The following is a 22524-nucleotide window of genomic DNA, read 5'->3' as shown; positions in this document are numbered from 1 at the left end:
ATAGTACTTTGTCAAGTCGATTGATTTGGTTAAATTAAGTTAAATCAGCCCCTTGTTCGTTATAAATTTTTATAAATATGCAGATTAATTGAACTGATTTTTTTTAATATATAATAAATAAATTTTTAATTCACTACTACTCATGATTTATTTTTCATACTTGCAACGAATTTAAGAGGGATAAATAGAGGTCTTAACTTCCCTCCTCAAATGAAAAAAATTATCATATAAGTACCTATTAAATGAGTAAATTAAAATTTAATTTATGATAAAATTACACTTAACCCTCTAAAATGAAGAAAATTATGTTTAATCCCTTAAAAAAATAATAAAATCATAAATTAATATATTGTAAAATTATGTTTTTTTCTCTCAAAATCTTATTACTCAATTCCATCTCCTAAAAATGGTTTTGGATTCACTCTTGCATACTCGAATGGAAACTAAAGGGAAAAGATCGGTTTAACCGGCTAAAATTACTAATGTTAAATCAATTTAATTAGATTGATTAAAGTAGACTAATTAATCAAAATACAAAGTTAATTTGTTAAATTTATTTTTTAATTGAACCAGTAAATTGCTCTCGTGAAAGAGCAAGTTTGGATTCCACCATTTGTGCAGCTTGCAGTCACTTAAACATCTACGATAAGAGTTAAGAGTTTACGTGAAAGAGTATAATTAATATTATATCAAGATATCAGAATAATTGTTTATCGAACTGTCCAATAAAATTATAAACACAATGAAATCGAGAAGAGGCAAAGGTCCACACGCTAGGAAAGCAACCATTTATGTTTGCTCATCACTCAAACAAGGTCCCCCTGCGAGAGATCAAAGCATCCCCTAACCAATAACAGCTATTTAAAGGAGAGAGACAAACCCTTTCATTTCATTTCGCTGTTCATAGTCACTCCAAGAAACCATGTCCCCTAATTTCCCTTCTAGACTCAACTATTTCGAAGGCACACGTGGGGGACGGCGGGGTCGCATTATCACCTTATCTTAAAGGGTACATTTCCATTGTTAAGGGTTAGTACTAGTGCCATTATCCATGCAGGCTGTAAGCATCCAATGTGCTATAAATGTGAAAGCGACCCTGCCTCTAGTCTTTACACTAGGTTTCGACTCACCCTTTTCTTAGCTCTGTTTAATTCAAAGTCAAGATTCAAAAAGATTAGGCAGTAAAAGAAAATTTTGAACTTCAATTTGCATCATTAGGGTGTTTGATCTTCGACAAGCAGCCGCAAAGAATGTCAATTCCTTGTGGGGGTGTTGGGATACAAAGCAAGAACAACATCATTCCATTTTTGTTTTTGAGTATGATTTGGTCCGTTTAGATTAATTTCGTGTTAATCTTGTTTACATTTACCCCTAATTACACTCCATCCTGCTTGGCTGCGCGAAAATATGAAAGAATGGAAATAGTATAAAGTATTAAGGAAAATAAATAAATTTTGAGTATCATCTAAAATTGAAAATTAAATAGGAAATTTTTCATTTCAATACACTAAAAATTTAAATGAGGAGAAGAAACGAAATGAAAAATATAAAAGTATGTAATTATAATATTATATAATTTTTAAAAAATTATTTTTTCCTCTCATTTTTTCAGTTCTACCAAATAAAAAAGAAATATACACTTTACATCTTTCCTACCAACAACCAAACAAATAACAATAAATTTTAAAAATCTTTTAATTCTTTTCCACTTCTTTTAATTTTTCATCTTTCAATTATTTTGATCAAACCTAAAAGTCAAATTTCTATTATAATTAGTGATCATTGATCATTCATTTTTTAAATATTCGATTAAATGCTCATATTCTGTGAATTTTCTGTTTTATTTTTCAGAAATTTAAACTTTTAATAGAATTGAAAAATAATTGGAGGTCAAAATTAAATTTTATATTTTTTTAATAATAAAAATATAATTCTATCATTTTAATAGTCTATAATTTTATAATTTTTTTAAATAAATTAAATTTTTATTATTTTTAAATGTCAAAATATAATTTTATCATTACTAATTTAAAATTTTATAATTTATAAAAAAATTAAAATGAAAAATTTTCGATTTTACAAGTATCCATCCAACCAGCCCTAACTTCGCCACTAAATTTTATTTATTTATTTAGTCAAGCAAGGCCAAAAGTTTGGAGGAGATAGGAAGGTAAGATTTCAAAGTAGAATGGCAATATAGGATGAATACAAGAGAAATGTTGTGAGATGCCTATTAGAACCCATGATCCATGAGAAAAAGTGGGTACATGTGGCTTCAATTCTAAGTTTTAGAACATTATGAGTTGACCAAAGGACTGCAGTCACAATGTAGATCTCTAATATATGTTTCCTGTATCATCCAGTTCCCTGTTAATAGATAATGGATATACAGAAAACAGAAGATATAACCTAGAGTGCCACTCATGAAAACTTTCCAAGTGGTCTCTAGCAAGTTCCCTTTAAAAAAAAAATGTTTTGGAAAGATTATTCAATGCAAAACCACAAATAAACTTAGCCACCTTCTAATTATTGATGTTTCATACGAATGCAATTATTTGTTGTAGTATAAACAAGCATATCCTCCAAAATATCACATAACAGAATCCACTGCTATTTTCTTTTTATTATTTTGTATCTCTTGATCAGCAGTTAGGAGGAATATGTTTACACACCTCAAATTCTGTAGACCCCACCACAAACAGTAAAAGTATTTGGAAAAGAATTTCGTTGATGAAACAATGCCAGATGATAAAGCCTGGGTGAAGATTCCAAAATCAAATGGAGGATTATCATCATTTTCATCAGCTGGGCACTTTTCATTAAGAACAGAATCTCGCATGCCCTTCCATATGTTGTAACCTTTCATTTGCTGATTCCCACAATACAAGAAATCTTTATTGCAGTCACTACCAATATCCTTGCATGCATTCTGCCAGCATGTATCATTTCGCTCTACAGCTACCAAGTACCAGAATGCCCCTACTATCTGAATCATTCATCCAACAAAAATACAGATCAAAACATGATTCTACAAGTAAGATTCATTGCCGAAGAACAAGGTTCAGACAGCATCATAACAAATAGGGAAGAGAATAGTTAACTAGTTCAATAAAGACACAAACACTTACATGACTGCAAAGCATATATAATAGCAAATAATATGCAGCTCCAGCCCATGCAGTTTCAGCAAAGACACCTGCTGTTCTTTTCATTTCTGATGTCAAGGGTAGAACTCTAAGAAACCTAGGGATGTACTGAAGCAAGACAACAAAAAACAAGGCCTGTTTTGTTGCTAGTACATCTGAACCATTGGAACTTTGAAGAAATCGCCAAACAACAATCTGTATTTATGCGCAAAAAAAAATGAGAAAGCTATAGATTTTCTGACCAGCCAAGTTGCAACTAGGATGCCATGCAACAATGATAGCTAATTGACATTATTTGCTCCACATTTAAAAAAAAAAATGCAGAGCACATATGCTCCATTAAAAATAAACCAAAAACTGCTCATGTGTTTCACACTTCAAATGATAGATTTACATGCAGTAAAGAGGGTATCAATGAGAAAAAAGTTGAAGCCTTTATAGCAAGAAAGTTTAGGGTTTAGGGTTTAGGGTCAACTAGGTAAAACAAGAAGAATGAAGGGAACAACTCTACAGCATTAGACATATTTATCACCCACAGAACTCATAAAGAAATACAACAGTGGCACACAAAACAAGGATACAAGAGAAGAAAAAAAAAATTATACACAATAACAAGAGAGCTAGATACATTAGAACAAGTGAAAATATGCAGCCATCAGCTATTGAATACTCGGGAAAGAAACTTTCAAACCTGCGGTAATGGAGCCACCGCAAGAAAATCAATGATGAAATATCGCTGCAAGTACCGCTTGGCTATTTGTGCAGGATCTATCACAAGTTCACCTCGTCCAAAGACCCGAGATGATGGAGCAATGTAAGCTGTACGAAACTGGAGGGTCATGCATATAAGATAGAAAGCATCTATAATGGTCCGCAGAGTCGTTGCACTGACTGCTAATTTTCTATCAATAGTTAGACACTTTTGCAAATCGTTAATAACTGGAAGATAAAAAAATAGAGGGTCCACTGATACTGCCAGAATACAAGATATGAAAAATAATTTATTGCATAGCAAGAGGAATTTATCCTGAGGATCAGAAATCTTCTTCTCTGAAACTTTAAGATCCTCTGGAAATACAACTCGTGAAACCCCAAATCCAAGGGAGCGACCAATTGACTTAAGTCCTTCAGATCCCTTTCTGATCCCTCTCTTAAAAGATCTTGATGTTGTATTGTTTGCATGGCCAGAGCGACCTAATCCATCAATGTTAAACCCACATTTTTTCAATCCTGTATCAGAGGATGATGATAATCTAGAGTCCAAGTCATCCAACCTGAAGAACATAGAAAGGAAACTAGAAGATTATGCCTTCGCTCATTAAAGAAAGAGGAACGTCCAAGAGCAGCGGCAGCATATTAGCCTTTAACTGTGACCGAAGGAGAGAAAGAAGTGGAGAAAAGAACATCTATAATACTGCTTTCAATACCTGACAAATTTCTCCCTCCGTCCACTCATATACTGAGCTTTATAACCACAATCAAGCATTTTCTACAATGGAGTATAAAAATACATCCTGCAAACCAAAAAGAAACAATTCAATCAAGTAAGAAATAATTAATACAGTTGCTTGGACAATCAGTCAAGCTCCAGCAGTTAAGCAGCTACAGTGCCAGAATATTGCAAGGTCTTTGGCCAAAGTTCTAACTATGCGAATAGATTGAGGAAGCACAAGACCTATGTCTCTTAAGACCAATCAGGTTTATAATGTCAAGAAGAAATATAATCGTATGCTGTGTCTCAAATTGTTTTAAAAGATTCCAACACCAAATTGGCCAAAAATTTTCAGACCATCGAATCCTTCCAATCCGAGTTGTACTTCCTGAGAAACAAATTCACACTTGACTCAATGCATGCCCTTGAAGATTCCCAACTTGTGCAGTTAGAATTTAGCAGTTTAATCCATAAAGCATCACTCAAAGCTTAATATTTCTCTACAGCATAAGTTAACCTCATTTTTCTTTTAATTCCAACAAGCTAAATGCCTCTGCTCTTGCTTTTTAGAAGCAAAGCCGAATTTTTTATTATCAAGGCAGCTTTTCTAAAAGTTACCAAAAGCCGCAAACTTCATTTCTTCTTCTACTAATCAAGTACCGACCATCATTTCAGTAAGTCTCCCCTTCCTAGTTCTTATCTCTTTAGAACTAAATTAGATAGAAATTGATTATATTCTCTAGCTATATTACAGGATCCCCAAAAATGGCTATTAACTTGATTCATTCATTCGCTTTCTCCATTCAAGAATCGTCAACATTTTCAGTATCCTAAAAATCAATTTAGTCCCATTAGTTGACCGATTAAACGAATGAAACATTCACTAAAACGCAATGAAAATACTAATTAGAGGGGGGGGGGAAGGGGACTTCTAGATCGGAAATTCTTTGTTCAAACTTCATCAAAACCAAACCAGATGAATGCGTAAGTTTTACAGTAAAGTGAAATAATCAGACAACTTTAAAAAGACAAAGCAAAATTTAAATGCAAAAAGAAAAAGGGCAGTAAAAACTTTCCAAGTATATCATTATGAACAAATATAAAAAAAAATTTAATCGAGAAAAAGAGAAAGCGAGACTCACAAAAAAATCCTTGAAGTTAACTTCAAAAATAAATTAAATAAATTACAGACGAACTAGTTAAAAGAACAAAAAAAAACACAATTAGGCGCCGTGCGACTAAAGAAGAAGGGGAAAAAAGAGAAAAATAAAACGAAGAAAAAGAAGGAAAATTGGAAAGGAAAATAGGGTGGTGAAATGAAAGTACCCTTTATCGAGAACGTCGGACATAAAACGAGAAAGTGCGTCAAATTGATTAATGACCAAAATATCCCTAATATGGCTGTTGTCGTCGTCGCTTTTGACACCCGCTAATTGTTGGATAGAGTATTAGGGTTTAAATATTACAAATTTTTAACTTTTATTTTCTAATTTTCCATGGATGGTTTAACCAAAATCAAAATCCAATCTCTTGATGAATCGAGATTTACAATGCAAAAACAACATCCACCAAATCTCTTATTTTTTTCAATCTTTTTTTTTTTAAATCCAATGTAAAGATCAATGTGGTCCAAAGGGATTAAGCCAACTAAGTTAGAGTTGGCTAACAATGCCTTACATTTGCTGAGACTTTGTAAACCACATTATCTTCGACCAGCCGCCGTGCCATTATAATATATATAAACAAAGACGTGAGATATGACCCCTTCACGGTTGTAAATTTATAGCCTCCAATTGCAAGTATCGTATGAGAAACTAATACATAATCTTAACCAAGTTTTATCAAGGGACAGCAAAATTTTGTGTTGGACTTTCCCATACAATATCTGGAAATGCAATACATGATATGAACAGAAACATTTTGATGCCAACTTCAAGCTGTAGTTTGGCCAACTCCATTGTTAAACTGTTAGCGTTGCGACCACATAAAATCATCTGCCACAAACACGGGATCCCTCCAAGTCTGTTACGTGTGAAATGGAAGCAACTAAAGCCAGTAACCGATCACATATTACTAAAACGGTGCTAATTTGGAATTATAAAACCTGCAGAGAGATGGTTCAACAAATAAGAAATCATATACTTCAAGGAGAAAAAACAATATATTGATGTCAAACACTTTTTGTCAATCTATTCACTAACTTCTGAAAGTACAACCTTGATCCAAATTCAACAGGGACTGAGTCGTCCCTTTTCTCGAAAGAAAAATATAAAAAGTTCTAAAACCAGAAAGATGGGGGGGGGGGAGGGGGGGAGGGGCTGCAAAATCATAAAATAACATAACAAGTACGACTAAGATGAAGGGTGACATTTTGTACCTTCCTACCACGTTCCTCAAATCAGCAATAAAGGATTAAGTATGAACCATAAAACCAAAAGATGTCACAGTGGCCACTTTCTCAGCCTCGAAGCTTAAGTGTATCTAAAATCGTGTTTCTAGCTATTTGGCGTAATATTTCAGGATCAGTTTCTTTGATCGGTTTATGAATAATAACTTTCACAGATCCTGAATTTACGACACCCTCCATTCCTGCAGGCATGATTCCGCCTGTGCCAATTAAGGTTATAGGAACGACAGGCACCCTAGTTTTTGCTGCAACACTGAATGCACCTTTCTGCCAATTTGAATCAAGATAAAACAGTTAGCTTTTAATAAGTAGTGGCATTATTACATCTTCCTTATTTCCGATAACAGCTTAATCAACCGAACATACAATAAGAATTCTAGTATGATCTCACCTTGAAATCACCTAACTTCCCATCCTTACTCCGTGTGCCTTCTGGAAAGAAAAAAACAGAGGCACCATTCCCGATAAGATCCATACATCTCTTAAGACACTCCTACATGCACAACAATAATAGAATTCAAACCCATACTACAGAAAAAAGAAATAAACCAAACCTGCGAAGGCCGAATCTAAAAGATAATATTACAATAGATTAATCCTATATTGCCATCTAAATACATGTTAAACAGATCGATCCTATATTGCAATCTAAAGAATGATAACAGAAAAGGTGAAAAGGGAATACCAACTGGCTTCTGCTGTCCATGCGCTTTAATGGAATAGTCCCCATCATAGACATGGCCCACCCAATAATGGGAAAAAGAAATATGGCAGTCTTGCTGATGAACTTGAAGCTTCTTCCAAGAGTTAGAAGTGTATAGATATCTAGAAAACTCTGGTGGTTGGAAACATATACGGCAGGAGCATCATGTGAAGGCAAATTCTCCAATCCTTCATACTCAATTTTAAAGAACGGAGCAACAGTTGCTGCAGCCCAAAGTTTGGCAACAAAATGCTGAGCTTTTCTTCTGTAGCGATCAAACAAGAGCACAAAGGGATGTGCCACTATCATAAACCCAATAAGTGAAATAGCTGCAATTGCCGTGACAGCATAAAAGCATACTCCTCTAACTTTCGAAGATAGTTTAACTTCTGCATTTTAAAAATTGATGATAATATAAAATTGTGAGGGGCATGAGCTAAAAAGAAGAAAACCAAAATAGATCAATGACTGAGTAGCTTTCCATGAAAACCTGATAAAGAATAGGAAGCATCAGGTGTCCCAGCCCCAGCAAGTTCAGATTTCGCTACAACATATCTGGACAATTTGTTCAGGTTATATAATTTACTAATGCAATATCTATTTAAACCCTCATTTGGGCTAAAATAACACCGAGGTTCGTGATCATGCGCCCTTGAAATATGCAAAAAGTTTTTTTGAGCAGCTGCCAAAATAAAAGAGGAAAAGCTAATAATGTAAAGATCCATAAGGAAAGAATACTTATATACACAATGAAATACCAACCTCCTAACTTGGCATCCACCACCAAATTATCATTTAAACGGGATTACAAGAACAATTTAAATCCAATAAAAGAATCCATTAATGTACCCCAAAAAGATTCTAAATGAACAAATAATCACTTTGCAAAAAATTTACAGTGCATCCACGCGTTGCAGCATCTATCAAGAATAAATAACATGGTCTTAGTAAAAATTATCTTACAGTTACATGAATTTCTCAAAGTTGCCCGTTTACGCACAGAGGAGCCAAAATAAGCTCTTGTCCGATCAGAAAACTGCATTAGACAATATATACTAAGAACACGGTCATAAAGCAAATCATTAAGGAATATAAAGGAAAAAAAGAAGAAAAAATCTCAAAAATTTTAAACTATGAAGAAAAAATCTCAAAAATTTTAAACTATCTCTAATTATAGCACACATATTTTCTCTTAAAGACGGAAAATTGATGAAATCATTTCAAATTGAAAACGATCAAGCAAATAAAAAGAATAGCTGATTAGTTCGGTGAAAAAGCTTATTTTCCCACAATTAAGAAATCGCGAAGTTCAGTCAACTTCGGTCAATACAATCAGCCTTTATTTTCAACGGAATCAAACAGATTGCACCCAAACCAAAAAAAAATGAAAATTACCGGCAAGAAAGACAAGGTAGAAGAACTACTGGGCTTTGGGTAACCTGGAAAATGAAAAAAAAATTAATACATACAAAGAATAATACAAATACGTAAATGGGAAACATAGAATTTCGTATTACAGAGAGGAAGCGGTGAAAGGGAATGGAGGGAAGAGAGCTCCATGATGAGTGAGAAAGAAAAGGAACTGAAAGGACTGGGGGAGATTTGGGTCGATCCGAATTATTTTGTTGATAGATTGCAAATTTCAAGGCCTATTGAAATTCCCAGTCTTATTTTATTCTTTTGCGCCTCTGATTCTTTCTTTCTTTCTTTCTTTTTTTTTCCTGTACGGTGCTATTGGAAGAAAGCTTAGTATTTTATCTGTTTATAAATCAAGTCTGAAATTGTTCGGGGCCCGGACCTTACTTAGCCCACGCCCCTGTAATTCTTCTAGGCTCCCGCAGTCCCCAAAGACTTAATTGCATCACACATCCCTAAATTACGACCCTTATTTTAAATTAGTCTTTAAACTTTAAAATATTTTAATTACATCCCCAATCTATTGAGGTTATATCAAGAAGGTTTTTCCTCTATTAAAATCGTCAATTTAACCGTTTAATGAGATGTTAGATTTTATGAAACATAAATTTTAAAGAAAAATGAATGTTGTAAAATTTTAATTTTGAAGTTTTTGAAGCTTTTATAGAAATTATTTTTTACTTTTTTTTACTTTACTTTTTAGTTTTTTATTTTAGAAATTATACAATAACATTTTAATTTTCTTTAAAATGTTTATTTTAAATATATCACATAAGATTTTATGTGTCATTTGATGGTTAAAATAATGGTTTCAATAATAGAATGACCTAATTGATATAAGATTAATAGTTTAAGATGTAATTAGAATGTTCTCAATTTTATAACCAGTTTAGAATGTGGTGCAATTAACTCGTCCCTGAAAGTATATTCCTATGGCTAAAATAATTTAAAACTCCTTGAAACTTTATTTTTTTATCTAGATAAGTTCTTATAGTTTTTTATACACTTAAATAAACTCTTATTTAAAGTGAAAGATGGATTTATCTTGAGAATTTGAAGCTTAAGGGCTTATTTGGGTATTAGTTAAAGGTTAAGGATTTATTAGAATACAAGAGAAACGGTGAAGGGCTTATAAATGGAAGGACTGAAATGTAAAAGAAATGAAAACATTAGATAGGTGGTAACCATTGTAATAGAATGAAAGGAATTTATCATCAAAAGGTCAAAACTCGTAGAATGATTTGGTGTTTTCAAAAGTAGAATTAATAAAAGAAAAAGAACATCCTGTATGCTACCTGTCAGGAACAACATACAAATCATTACATGTACATATACTGTTCTGTTCTCAATCCGTAAGGGATTACAATATGACCCTTTTAACCATACGAGAGATCAAATTAAGAAATTCGATAAAAAAATGTGGAAAATTAAGAAACAAAAAGAGGGGAAATATCGGTGCATGAATATTGCAGCTAAGGTTGGTTTTAAATACGATGAAACTAACGTGGTCGGGTGTTTCCAGGCTTGGAAACACCGGCTGTGACTTTTGCGACGTCCTTGGCAGAGGCTTCAGGTTTCTTATTGGAATACAAGGCAAAGTAACCAAGGGTAGCAACAATGGCAACGCCACCAATGGCCATTTTCATTGAACGTGGTCCTTTTTTTGTCTGGTTAAGTACTTCCGTTGAATGTTGCGCTGTCTGGTCCTGCCATCTTCTGCTTCTTTCTATCTCTTGTTTTTTTTTTTTTACTTGTTTTCATGATTGTTTCCTTTCTCTTCTGGATATGGGGAAATTTAAAGGGAAACATGAGGGTGGCAAAGTGAGCACGTTGAAGTATTACCACAAGTTATGGGGGCATAAGCCTTTGGTTTTCAGGCATGTGTCAAATTTACCGGTTTGCTATATAAATCCTTTTACCTTTTTACGTATTTTTATGGATATATATAAATCTTCTTTTTATATAAAAAGATTATTATTTTATTGATGACATTTAAATAATCCATTTAATCGACTTTAAGTTCGACCTTCAACGACTTCTCTTTATAATCTGAAAAATAAACAATATATATTTCGACAAGGATGGCAAGCCGTTAAGACAATTCTCCATAGTTTCTAGCAAAAAAGACAGTTGAATTTTCAAGTTTCAACTTTTTACGGTAAAAATTAGATGGATAGAGTTCATTGTTTTCTCTGCGCCTTCATTTCTTCCATGTGATTGATTTTTGTGCTAAAAAATATCCTCTTTTTTTCATAAGAAATATTAAATGCCTGTTATTTAAATAAAATGAAATGTTATAAATTAATATATTGTTTTTGTAACTGAAACTTTATGAAAATAATATTAATTTATACTAAATTGAAATTTTCTTGTTAAATTTTATAAATATTAAATTTATATTAAAAAATTGTTTGATAAATTAGTAAATATAAATATTGATTTTTTTAAAAAAATTAAATTTAATATTATTAATATAATATTTTATATTATTTTGGATAATTTTAAATAAAAATACATATGGATATTTGGATATTTCATTTTTTAAGAAATGATTTTTTTAATTTTTAATAAAATAAAATCAGCTCAATATTTTCTACTATCTACTTATTTATCTTATTCAACAAATTTTTGTTGAAAATTTTATATCAAGTAAAAAATTAAAATGATTATCAAACACATTTAAAATATTAAATGTTGAAAAATTTCAATTTCAATAAAAAATTTCTATAATCTATCAAATACACCCTAAGTGTTAAATTTAAGTTATAAAATTTATTTGATATATAATTTAAAATTAAATTTAGAATATAATTAAATAAAATAAAATAAAAATCATTCTATTATCTATTAAGAGTATTTATCATTTTATACATTTTTTTTAGAAAATTTTTCTGTAGTCGTTTTTCGTGGTTATTAAATGTATATTAATTTTCATTGAATTTTTTCAACATCTTATTAAATAAAGTCAAACTATTTAAAAATATCGATTTATGAGTACCCTAATATTATTTTATTTTGCTCATTAATAAAATAAGGAAATGTTATTCTTCAACCAAGTAGAAAACCCACGCCAAATACAATCCCATAATAATAATCCAATAAATCCTACAAAACAGATGATAATTAACTAATTAATTACTACTATAACTATCCTATTCATATCTGTCTTCCATCTTTCTATCAAACGGAAGTAAAAGCAAAAGCTAACCCTAGCAAAGACGTTAGAGCCAAGAAGGTGCCATCCTTGTATGCAAGTGCCTTGTTGGGGCTAGTTTTGGCTGGTTCAGGCGCCGGAGCAATTGCTGGTTTTGGAGAGAAAGCAGGGGGATTATCATGATGCCGATGTTTTTCAGATATGACAGTAACTTCAAGCTTCTGTCCCTTCTGACAATGGCCATCAGCTCCACTGATGAAGTAAAATGGACCCGATTTATTCAGTTTCACCGTAGTGTTGTTACCGTTTTTGTATTCCTTGATTGGTTTTGATGTGTTGCAGCTTTCGTAGTTCTTCTCTGTCACTTGAAGCACTGAATCGGCCTTGCCATTGTACTTGAAATCTACGTAAAAGAGAAGTACACCACACAAAATAAAAAATGAGACTATAAGAATAATAATTATATTTATGCTAGAGTAATACCTCGTGCTTGGTAAATGAAAACCAAGATGGATTTTCACTCGACAAAAAGAAAAATGAAAAAAAAAAAACCATATAATATGAAGAATGTGGTTGTATGTATGAGATATTACTGAGGAAATCGCCAACTTTGAAGCGGTGTTTCCTAGCCCACTGATCCAAAGAATCCGAGGCGTTCTTTGGGATTTTCCATGCATCTTCACTGCCTCCAACTAGAATATCCTTGCCTTCACCTACCCTAAACAACACAAAAGCCAACGCTGAAAACCAAACCAAAGTTCTCAAAAACGCCATTGCCGAAAACCTAAGACGCAAAGAGCAAATCAAATAGTATATTAGTTGTACTACGTACAGTTGATCCCTGTAGCTCTAAGGCTCCTCGGCAACTTAAATAGTGGTCGGGTTCTATTTGCAACATGCGTCTGAAGCATTAAATGGAGGACACGTGTGAGCCCATACTTGCAGAGTTCATTGAAACTGAAATTTCCTCAAAATGTTCTCATTGTGAAGTTTCAAGCAAGGAACCATTTGGGTTTATCGTAATCTCCGCGATACGATTGATTCTTAGACGTTTGTAGAAATAGCAGCATAACATTGATTTTTTTTCCCAATATAATGCAGAAGTCGGCAATTATGAAACAAAAGGAGTATGGTACGTTTAGTTATAACTTTTGTTTCTGTTAATATTCAGAGTTGTGCACATGCATGTCCAGTTATTTTCCTTTTATAATTGGACTTTAATTCAAGTCGGGGCACAATAATTACGAAGATTACGCTATAAGAAGAATATAAAAATAATTAAAATACAAAATAAATTACTATATACAATGTTACAAAAAGAAACGACTGATACGAACATGAAAAGACTACATTGTTATCACTAACACTATACATGTTCGATATTCGATGAATTTGAACATGTATTGACAGTTATATTTTTGGAAAAACAGTTTAAATGCAAGCTTATTTAGCTATTTAACTTATTTGGAATTTAGCAAATTCACAAAAATTTGTACATTCTTAATTCAGTATTTGCAGCTATTAAAATTTGACACACACGTTAGTGAAAGTAGTGGTTGATTTAATGTCAAAAATAACATCAGTGGAACAAGTACAAATTGCATCTTTATAAGTTCTGTAAACATTCGACATTGTTATGCAACATAGCATTTTTGATACATTGGACCTAGGGTTTCAAGTAACATATATAGTGTTTCTACTTAGCATATTGTTAAGTAACATACTGTTTAAACTTACAAATCCATGGAAGGATGCATGCACTGTACCATCATATTTCCATTTTGGAATGTGCAATACGACCTTGAAGTTGAACAGATATTTTTAAGTCATCAAGGCATTTTAGAATAAAAAGTGTGAGTTCCATCAGAAAACTAAAACCACAACGCAGTTTCATGGTAAAAAGCATATATATGAGCATTTTCTGCATTGATTTGTATACAAAAATTGAAAGCTCATCCAGGTGTTGACTGGTGGAGATTTGACCATCGTTTAATCCCTTGCTAAGCTCCCATCGGGGACCAGTTGGGAGATCATTGTTGCTTTAATCCCTCACCAAGACCTTGTGGCATTCCTAAGCTTTGCGCAAGATCGCTCATCCTTTCTTTCATGGCCTGAGACAAATGGACAAAAAGAAAAGCATAAGTAGATTTGATTGTGAAAAAGGTTTTACCTCTTGAAATTATGAGATTATCACCTGGACACTCTTTTGATGTGCATCCTTGTATGCTTCATTAACTAAAAATGATAGCTTCTGCACGTATGAAGTTTCAGAAAATAAATTAGCACGTCGATACGAGAATCAAGGAAAACTGCACACAACAAGTTTTAAATTCTTCTGAATGCCTTAATACTCGCATCCTAACATGGGACATTATTGGGATCCAACTTAAACCAAGTGGAAGTTTCGAAAATGCTCACTAAGATATGGCTATAATGCACGAGTCATCTAAAATAATCTGGTGGAAAATAGTTTAATAATTGCTACTTACTTCTGCACCAAGTTCCATTGCTGCCTCAGTAATCTCTATGCGTATAGGCTGCTGGTTTCCAGATAATGTTGCCTGAAAAAGTAATATTTTCAGTCAGAATATCTGTAAAATACAATAGAAAGATACGGTGTTGAGACAAGAACAAGTAAAAGTTCATAAGACAAAGTGAAAGCTAAATGAAACGTCAGAACCATTCTTCATGCAAGGCATCTTTTATATTGTTACTAAACAACTGAATGAATGCAATTGAAGCAAAAAAAAATGGGAAGTTATCATGTGGAACTGAAAGTTGTAAAGGAAATTGGAACATAAAAATAAATCACCACGTTTATCAGCTAAAGACACTACCAGAACTAGAGAGAGAGATAGTGAGAGAGAGATTTCTAATAACCTACCTTTATCAGCTCACCTTCACAATAGCCATCAAATTCTGCTCTGCAATAAAGAATAAACCCGAATGGAAATCATGAACAGAAGCTAAAGTTCAGATACTAAGAGGGTAATGAAAGATCCATACGCAGCTAGTTCTTTTTGCACCTTCACAGCCTCAACCTGGACAACCATTTGTGCTTTCTTCACCGTCTCATAGAGATTTTGCATATTTCCGAAAATTCCTGCCTATAAAATCAATTCAGTAGGACAGCAGCATTAGTTTAGGAGGGAGAGACAGTCAATAATCGTGCAGACTTCAGTGCTCTAACTATCATGTGCAATTGTCAAAGATGATTAAGCTTGTGTGGTAATCAAGTTAAGCATAATAATGCTCGGTCACATGACTCGAGCAGTCAATCAATTTCAGTACGTTGAAACAAAGTTTTTTAAATATAGTGACAAGACAGAGGAGTGGAGTCACACAAGCACAGTGGCTGTCTCAATTCCCTCTCTCTCCATGTATGATATATAGGAGTAATAAAGTGAAAAAGAACCACAAGATAAACTTCGCTAGCATATAATTGACTAGGAATACCATCAAAATGGTGATTTATGCCAGGCCTTCTAGCCCGACATCCAGCAGTTCAGTAAAATCACATTTCACACAGAGTAGATAATATGATTTCACCCAGATACTTGCTACGACAGTTTTGCAAACCACCTCAATACATTTGCTTCACTTATGGATTGATGCATGAGTGGCCTATGCATAAGCAGAAACTCCTTCAGTGCTTGCCACCTTAAATATGGAGAACAAACAAAGGCATAGAATAAACATGCATCCAATGCATGGTCATGGAGCGAAAATATAGCTTATTTTGACATGGAGCATATAATATGATACAACAAAGACCAGGTACAGTGCTCCACTATGATCTACCCAACCACCAATACCAAACTCCTCCAATAGATGTTTCACTTTCTCATGAATTGCTAATGGAAACAAGTAAAACATGTATAACAATCAAAGGTATAACTTGAATCATCATTTTCAATCCTAGATAAGGCTACGACCATTGGTATTAGCTACGAGTCTAAACAATGGGAATCGATTATAAAAATATAATAAAGAGGCTAATATCCCCATAATCTACACTCCATGCTAGATCCTACTAATGCGAAAGATCAATGCAGCCATTTATGAAGAACAGTTGAAAAAATCATGCACTTGAACTAGATGCCAAGGTTACCATAACTGACCTTGGAAGGTGCACCATCACCCTCGTCACCATTTTCCTTTTTTCCTCCAAACAGCCCATACACACGGAGAGACTTATAATTATGCCCAGTTTTTCGACGAAATGTCGATGATAAAAGCTGCTTACAAGCTAGATTTGAATTCAAATTAAAGTTACCTGAAAAGCATCGACAGAAAAACAAATTACAAGATACAACCCACTCTTTAAGATCATATATTGGAGGAAACTAATAAAGATAAACACCCACTGCAAAATAGAGAAGAATAAAAGAAAAGCACACAGAAAAAGCAAACAATCCTCAGTTTGGTTACTGGGAAATTTCTGATTCTACTTAATAAAAACTGAAAAGGGGAATTCAAAGTCCATACCTTACTATTAAAATAAAACCTATCAAATGAGAACCAATACAATTATTTCAGCCATGCTGACACTCCATCTCTTCTAAAAACAACCACAAAAACAAACCCACAAAACAAAATCAAAACTTCGCATGGTCGATTCTCTATTTTCTCATCAACTAAACACAGACAGAGAGAAAGAAAGTTACCAAGGGAGGGTGAATGGATGGCCTTCTTCCAATTAGTGGCTCCATGTAGATTTGATATTTGAGCAGTCACGGCACCTGTTGAAGCCATTGCGTTTGCAGTTTCTCTTCACCCAGAAATTTTATAAAAAAATCAAATATTTCTACAGATTGAAAGTGAGAGATCTCACAAGATAAGGTGGTTTTTTACAGGTGATTCCAAGAGGACCAATAAGAGGACGACACATTGTCCTGTCTGGGATATGTTACTCGTTTTGCTAGGTGGAACGTGGAAGCAAGAATGAAAGGAAAATTTGTTCAAGTTAAAGAAAAAGGCTCATAATTCAACACTGGAAAATGGAAAATTTTCTATAAGAATGTTATTGTGATTGTCAGGCCCAATTTGTTTCTTGGGCCTATTACATGGTTTCTACTTCAAAGTCTGGTTTCTGTATCACATGTTGATTCGACTTAAAATATTCAATCACTTGAACTATGAGTTAGTATAATAAAGAAGTTCATACATTCATGTTATAAGTACCTGTTAATGCACTTCGTACAAGCTTTTTTCAGTCATTTGCCTTTAGCATTTTTTTCAATGTTTGCTGTCAGTTTGAGCTCCTACTTGTTCCAAAGTACAGAAAAAGTTCAAACAAAATCGTCATGGTTCTGTTCTAATTTGTAAACAGTAATAACAGTAATAATCACTACAAGTCGTCAATTGTGGAAGTGACCCCTTCGCTTCTGCTTCTGTCACTTCATGAATGGTCCACTTGCTCATAAGCAAAGTTGCTGGTACTTGATTGTAGCCGAAAACAAAAAGACGGGTTTGAAAAGTGCCTGCTTACGAGCCTAGTGCTTTGAACAGTTCAATAAAGGAAAGCAATAAATCAGCTTAAACAGTTGAGCCAATAAGAGAAACATAAGCACATTATTTTCAAGGTTTTTGGTTATCCACTTGTTTACTTTTGACATATTGGAAAGTGGGTTTGTTTCACATGGAAAAGGCCTTACTCAAAACTGAACTAAAAATAAATAAAAAAAGGCACCAGAACTCTCTATTAAAGAAATTAGGTTGCCACCGAACAGTGATGATGATGGAGAGCCAATGCCATAAGTGATAAGCTCATATATTTTATTTCATTGACAGATGGGGTATCAAGCTTAACCTTCAAGGGAAAAAAACTTCCCAAATGGAAGAATTTTATGGAAATTTGTTCCATTTCACTCTCACATGTCCATATTATGCAGGGAATCAATGATTAATGTAGATGAAATGAGAAAGACAAAGAGACAAGAGTTAAATATGACTATATGATATTGTTCACTGCACTCTCACATTTAAAATGAACAAACAGTAAGAACCGGTCACCGACAGTGCTATTACAGAAGGGAAACAAACTTCAAGAGAGTACCCCCACAAACCCGCTTTTTTCCTATTTTATTTTTTCACCATGCCATCAGCTATTCACTAATGGTGGGTACTAGTCATACCTTTATATGAAATGAAGCTTGTTTTACCAAGATACCCTCTTTCATTTCTATGAAAAAAGGGAACTTAAATGACGATTTTAAGTTTATCAGATTTGGAAATCATCAATGTCAACCAAGCTACATCATAGTAGAGAAAATTTTGGAAATAGGGTCGGGATCCTAAGTCACCAACTTTGTTCGTTTCCACTTTCCAGCATGAATTTTCTGCTAGTTGTGATGAGGCTGATGGCTAATAAGATAGGTTGGTATCCTTACAGGGTTAGGTTAGGTTAGGTTAGGTGGGTAAATCTGTAGATATATGGATGATGAGTTTTATTCAAATTGGGTGTCTGATATTACTAGTTTAACCTAATATGGGGAATTGAATAGCAGAAAAACTAGACAGCCTGCAACTCATGTTTGATCCTATCCATTCATACAGGTTGTCTAGCAAAGGAGTTCCTAGCTTGAAACCAGATGGGGGACTTGCAAGGTTAAAGGGTTTTTTTCCCACGGAAACTATAGTTACTGATAAGACCACAAGCCAAAGGCAAACAAGTGAAACACCAGCCAGGCACGTACCAGCTACAATAACAACACACAAGAAAACAGCATCGTCCTGTTTTATCCTCTTGCCTTTTTCAGAACCCCCCCTTTTTTTTACAAAGCCTACATCTTTCTCTCTCTAGAAGAAAAAAAAAAAGGAAAAGAACTTGCTTTCCTTTCTCTGTCTACTCAAGGGAAAAACATGGGAACTCCACGCACCCCCATCAAAACCACCCACTCTCTCTTTCTTCTTCAATGGCCCAGCTGGACCAAAATTTATGTACAAGGAAAACAAAAAAGAAAGGAAAGAATAGATAGAGAGAGAACGGTGAAAGCAAGAGAAGATAAGTTATCTTCAGATGTCCCCCAATCACAAAACTCTCTCTGTTTACCGGAAATACCCTTCTGAAAATCCGCCCCAAAAATCCCATCTTCATCTCTTTCTCAATCCTCAAAACAAACAATTGTTTTTTTTCCCCGAGTTATTCGGGCTTCTTTGGGTTTTCATTGTTTCGGTCAGAGTTTTCACAGGGTAAACAGGGAGACCAGAACCTTCCTCTATAACTTTCCCTTGACTTATCGATAAATACTCTACTTTCTCCCCCTTTGTCTCCCTCTTCCTCCATATTTCCTTGTTTTGGCCTTTGGGGTTTTTTTCTTTGTGACCTAAAATATGAAGAAGATTAAAGGGGTTGCTGCTGCTGCAGCCGTCATGGCTTATTCTCCATATGATATGTATGATGACCAAAGAGCTACGTTCAGGTATCCAATTCATATGGAAGATATTGAGGACTTGCACAAGGTAATAACTTTTTAGCGGATTGTTTAGATTTTGAGTTATTTCCTGTCAAATTTCATTAAATCTCGATGTTTGTTAATCTTCTGGGTTTTCTTGATTTATGTTCTTATCTTCAATCTTTGGTTGGCGATAAGAAGAGCACACCGTTGTTTGGATTTATGTTTTGTGTTTTGTATAGTGGCATTTTATTCCTCTTTGCGTTTCGTCGAATGCCTTTGTTTCTGTTTTTGATCAAATAAAAGATGGAGGAAATAAGAAGTTCTGGATGTTTGTTTGTTAATATTTCCCATCTTGCTATTCAACACTTATCTACCTTTGTATCTAATCAACTATGGCACGTTAAGAACTTACCAATCCATAAGCCCCCACCATACTCTTAACGAATATTTAGTTGCTTTATGTTCCTTCAGGAAACAGAGTTCATGAGGAAGAAATTGCAGATGATGAAAGAACAAAGATTGACCCTGTTGGCAGAAGTCAAGTATGATCATGTTCTTCCATAAATTTGTGGGATTTTCATAATTTTAGAATCATTATTATTGATAAAGATTCAACATTTTTGTTGTTAGGTTTTTGAAAAGGAGGCACAAGTTCCTGATGCAAAACCAATCAAAACCCCCAGCAGAACGACATTTTTTGCAACCACAGGATATGGTGATTAGAAGCAAATCAAATATGAAAGCAAAGAAATCCACTGGAAAGGGTACTTCGTCGAACCGAGCTATGGCTTTTCATCTGAACCAAAAGGGAAAGACAAATGGTGTAAAGGGAACCTGTTTCACTCATCCTGCCCTTATGTTGGACGTAAACCGGAAGCAGAAGAAAATTTCCAGGGGAAAGGTGGAAGTTACTTTGCGAAGTTCTGTTTCGGTTCTCGACTTGAACCAGAGGGATAGGCTTTATGGTGGAAAAGAGGCCACTGCTCAAAGCATAAAACCGATTTTTGACCTAAACCAGATTTCGGTAAATCTGTTATTATCATAAAAATTTGCATGCTATAATCTTTTTATCATGAGATAATCTCCCTGACATCTCATTCAATGCAGAGAGAGGAAGAAGAACTAGAAGCTCTAACTAATTCAGTGAGAATTGAGGAATTTAAAAGAAGTTCAACCAGAATCGGAAGTGATGAGCAGCACCATGATGCTAAAATATCAGCCTGCAGGAACACTGGAAATGGGCCAAACAGAACAGGAAAAAGAAAGATCTCATGGCAAGATCAGGTGGCATTGAGGGCTTAACTCTCTTGCCCGTTATAGAGGTGCTCACTGATTAGTTTGAGGGATTCGGAATAATAGTCAGTTTAGCTTGCCTCCCTCCCTCCCACGCCCCCCCCCCTTTTTTCTTAATTGCTCCATGTTCTGTCTTTTTCTCTCGTATGTAAAGAAAAACAATCTTATTATAGACTCGTTGTGATCTTGAAATTATATAATAATGGAAACAGCAACCTTAGTCGCCATCTCTATATCTGGTTTATTGGTTTACTTAAAGAGATCCATTCCAGGAACATGGGGACTAATTGAAGTAATAATACTTCAATTGAGATAATGAAAAATCATTTCATTTTTTTAGTTAGAATTTTAGGTGGTTCTCGAAAAAGGATAGTGAAAAAATTATCACTAGACTAGATACTAAGAGAAATGTATAAACCAATGTTTCCATAAATTTGATCGTGATTTACAATTATAGCTTTCGTACCTGTTTATTTTCGTACATGTTTATCTGGAATCATCTCCCAAATAAAATAAAGAAAGAACAAGAATCAAAGAAAAAGCAGAGATTTAAATCAAGATTTTTTTCAATAGCCTATGACAAATCACAAATAAAAGTAGAAACGAAAAATAACAAAGCAATCTTGCATCAGACTATTTGTTTTCTTGTAGTTGGATCTCCAAGTTTTTGGAATGCTTCAAATTCCACTTGAGCATCCAAATCTGGATCAATACCGGCAAAAACATCTTTTAACAGGGTTCTAGCAACATGCCAAATGTGTCTGAAGAATAAAAGCAAGGCAAACGAAACATGCACAAAAGTAAACCAACCCTTGGACTGTTACAAAAAAACACCATCAGATTTTAAAGTAGCACGATCTAATTCAAAAATTTCAGCCAATTGAGCACGTCTAGCATCTTTTTTCACAGTAGCAGGATCACTATAACTCACTCCATTGAGTTTGCTGCCATAGAACTCAACGGTTACACCTACTTGCTTGACACTATACTTTGATTGTGCCCTTCTCCCCCCCTCCTTTTTTTCTTAATTGCTCCGTGTTCTTACTTTTATCTTTTTATCTCTTATGTAAAGAAAATATAGTTGCAACTGTTGGATTTATAAAGATAAATATAATAATTGCTACTTGGGAATTAGATACATGCTTACTGAAAATGTAGCTTACTCGCATCATATTATTCATGACTCATGGTTGTTGCTCTGCTCCGCTTTGGTCCGTGGGAGTAATCGAGAAGCAAGTTTCATGTCTTGCAATTATTTGTGATGTAAATGATTGTTGAAAGGTTCCAAATTTTGTTCCTTAAGTTTCGTTTGCTAAGCAATGGAAGATGATCTTGGCACATGATATCAAAGGCTTAGTGTGGGTCCTAAAGCAAATGCAAACACATAATTATACAGTAAGTGTAACGTCCCTAACCGTATACCGTCGCCAGAATAGGGTTACGAGACATTATCAGTTAGTATAGTCCAATTCCAGTTATTAATTAAAATAAATATTCACACTCATCCTAGTTTTAAGATGTCGTCCATTTAATGGGCCCTCGCGGTCCAATATGAACAGTAAATTCAATTCGG

The 22524-nt window shown here is 34.0% G+C and overlaps 5 protein-coding genes across 11 annotated transcripts; 1 reads left to right on the top strand and 4 right to left on the bottom strand.

Moving 5' to 3' along the window:
• Positions 1-2506: 2506 nt before the first annotated feature.
• Positions 2507-6094, bottom strand: LOC107958944 (probable cyclic nucleotide-gated ion channel 5). Of its 3 annotated transcripts, none has more exons than XM_016894861.2 (5): positions 5905-6094; positions 4574-4660; positions 3838-4420; positions 3129-3341; positions 2507-2986 (listed from the first exon to the last, which is right to left on the bottom strand). In XM_016894861.2, the coding sequence occupies exons 2-5, from the start codon at positions 4630-4632 to the stop codon at positions 2591-2593; spliced, it is 1251 nt and encodes a 416-aa protein (XP_016750350.2). In that variant the 5' UTR covers positions 4633-4660; positions 5905-6094; the 3' UTR covers positions 2507-2590. The 3 variants fall into 3 exon arrangements, with proteins under 3 accessions (XP_016750350.2, XP_016750349.2, XP_016750351.2); XM_016894860.2 differs by having other exon boundaries at positions 5721-5907; XM_016894862.2 differs by lacking the exons at positions 3129-3341; positions 5905-6094 and adding an exon at positions 5721-5890.
• A 256-nt stretch (positions 6095-6350) lies between these two features.
• On the bottom strand, positions 6351-9460 carry LOC107958945 (1-acyl-sn-glycerol-3-phosphate acyltransferase BAT2, chloroplastic). 4 transcript variants are annotated; one of them, XM_016894864.2, is made up of 8 exons: positions 9206-9460; positions 9084-9127; positions 8652-8724; positions 8179-8370; positions 7671-8077; positions 7377-7478; positions 6956-7252; positions 6351-6682 (listed from the first exon to the last, which is right to left on the bottom strand). In XM_016894864.2, exons 1-7 carry the CDS (start codon positions 9246-9248, stop codon positions 7037-7039), a joined length of 1077 nt encoding a protein of 358 aa, XP_016750353.1. In that variant the 5' UTR covers positions 9249-9460; the 3' UTR covers positions 6351-6682; positions 6956-7036. The 4 variants fall into 4 exon arrangements, with proteins under 4 accessions (XP_016750353.1, XP_016750352.1, XP_016750354.1 ...); XM_016894863.2 differs by having other exon boundaries at positions 8170-8370; positions 9206-9456; XM_016894865.2 differs by lacking the exon at positions 8652-8724 and having other exon boundaries at positions 8170-8243; positions 9084-9450.
• Positions 9461-12121: 2661 nt separating this feature from the next.
• On the bottom strand, positions 12122-13114 carry LOC107960822 (early nodulin-like protein 1). The gene is made up of 2 exons (XM_016897095.2): positions 12852-13114; positions 12122-12661 (listed from the first exon to the last, which is right to left on the bottom strand). Exons 1-2 carry the CDS (start codon positions 13030-13032, stop codon positions 12285-12287), a joined length of 558 nt encoding a protein of 185 aa, XP_016752584.2. The 5' UTR covers positions 13033-13114; the 3' UTR covers positions 12122-12284.
• A 727-nt stretch (positions 13115-13841) lies between these two features.
• LOC107958943 (nucleoid-associated protein At2g24020, chloroplastic) lies at positions 13842-17245 on the bottom strand. Its single transcript, XM_016894859.2, has 7 exons — positions 16926-17245; positions 16380-16534; positions 15265-15365; positions 15143-15182; positions 14748-14819; positions 14453-14509; positions 13842-14369 (listed from the first exon to the last, which is right to left on the bottom strand). The coding sequence occupies exons 1-7, from the start codon at positions 17011-17013 to the stop codon at positions 14289-14291; spliced, it is 594 nt and encodes a 197-aa protein (XP_016750348.2). The 5' UTR covers positions 17014-17245; the 3' UTR covers positions 13842-14288.
• Positions 17246-18479: 1234 nt separating this feature from the next.
• Positions 18480-21178, top strand: LOC107958942 (uncharacterized). 2 transcript variants are annotated; one of them, XM_016894857.2, is made up of 4 exons: positions 18480-19722; positions 20130-20200; positions 20289-20682; positions 20766-21178. In XM_016894857.2, the coding sequence occupies exons 1-4, from the start codon at positions 19594-19596 to the stop codon at positions 20958-20960; spliced, it is 789 nt and encodes a 262-aa protein (XP_016750346.2). In that variant the 5' UTR covers positions 18480-19593; the 3' UTR covers positions 20961-21178. The 2 variants fall into 2 exon arrangements, with proteins under 2 accessions (XP_016750346.2, XP_040968903.1); XM_041112969.1 differs by having other exon boundaries at positions 18508-19722; positions 20111-20200.
• The last annotated feature ends 1346 nt before the right edge of the window (positions 21179-22524 follow it).

The sequence above is a fragment of the Gossypium hirsutum genome, chromosome A05, assembly GCF_007990345.1.
Source record: "Gossypium hirsutum isolate 1008001.06 chromosome A05, Gossypium_hirsutum_v2.1, whole genome shotgun sequence".
Taxonomy (NCBI): domain Eukaryota; kingdom Viridiplantae; phylum Streptophyta; class Magnoliopsida; order Malvales; family Malvaceae; genus Gossypium; species Gossypium hirsutum.
The sequence above is the reverse complement of the archived record's forward strand: the minus strand, read 5'-3'. Positions and strand labels throughout refer to the sequence as shown.

Excerpts from the sequence above, each read along its gene's own strand:
- LOC107958942 (XM_016894857.2), top strand. The coding sequence starts at position 19,594 with ATGAAGAAGATTAAAGGGGTTGCTGCTGCTGCAGCCGTCATGGCTTAT. Across the intron at positions 19,723-20,129 it reads ATATTGAGGACTTGCACAAG|GAAACAGAGTTCATGAGGAA; the intron begins GTAATAACTTTT and ends ATGTTCCTTCAG. Across the intron at positions 20,201-20,288 it reads ACCCTGTTGGCAGAAGTCAA|GTTTTTGAAAAGGAGGCACA; the intron begins GTATGATCATGT and ends TTTTGTTGTTAG.
- LOC107958944 (XM_016894861.2), bottom strand. The coding sequence starts at position 4,632 with ATGCTTGATTGTGGTTATAAAGCTCAGTATATGAGTGGACGGAGGGAG. Across the intron at positions 3,342-3,837 it reads CGGTGGCTCCATTACCGCAG|ATTGTTGTTTGGCGATTTCT; the intron begins GTTTGAAAGTTT and ends GCATAAATACAG. Across the intron at positions 2,987-3,128 it reads TATATATGCTTTGCAGTCAT|ATAGTAGGGGCATTCTGGTA; the intron begins GTAAGTGTTTGT and ends TGAATGATTCAG.
- LOC107960822 (XM_016897095.2), bottom strand. The coding sequence starts at position 13,032 with ATGGCGTTTTTGAGAACTTTGGTTTGGTTTTCAGCGTTGGCTTTTGTG. Across the intron at positions 12,662-12,851 it reads CAAAGTTGGCGATTTCCTCA|ATTTCAAGTACAATGGCAAG; the intron begins GTAATATCTCAT and ends TCTTTTACGTAG.
- LOC107958945 (XM_016894863.2), bottom strand. The coding sequence starts at position 9,248 with ATGGAGCTCTCTTCCCTCCATTCCCTTTCACCGCTTCCTCTCT. Across the intron at positions 9,128-9,205 it reads CCTTTCACCGCTTCCTCTCT|GTTACCCAAAGCCCAGTAGT; the intron begins GTAATACGAAAT and ends TTCATTTTCCAG. Across the intron at positions 7,253-7,376 it reads GGAAGTTAGGTGATTTCAAG|AAAGGTGCATTCAGTGTTGC; the intron begins GTGAGATCATAC and ends TCAAATTGGCAG.
- LOC107958943 (XM_016894859.2), bottom strand. The coding sequence starts at position 17,013 with ATGGCTTCAACAGGTGCCGTGACTGCTCAAATATCAAATCTACATGGA. Across the intron at positions 14,820-15,142 it reads GTGAAGGTGAGCTGATAAAG|GCAACATTATCTGGAAACCA; the intron begins GTAGGTTATTAG and ends TTACTTTTTCAG. Across the intron at positions 14,510-14,747 it reads CAATGGAACTTGGTGCAGAA|AAGCTATCATTTTTAGTTAA; the intron begins GTAAGTAGCAAT and ends TCATACGTGCAG.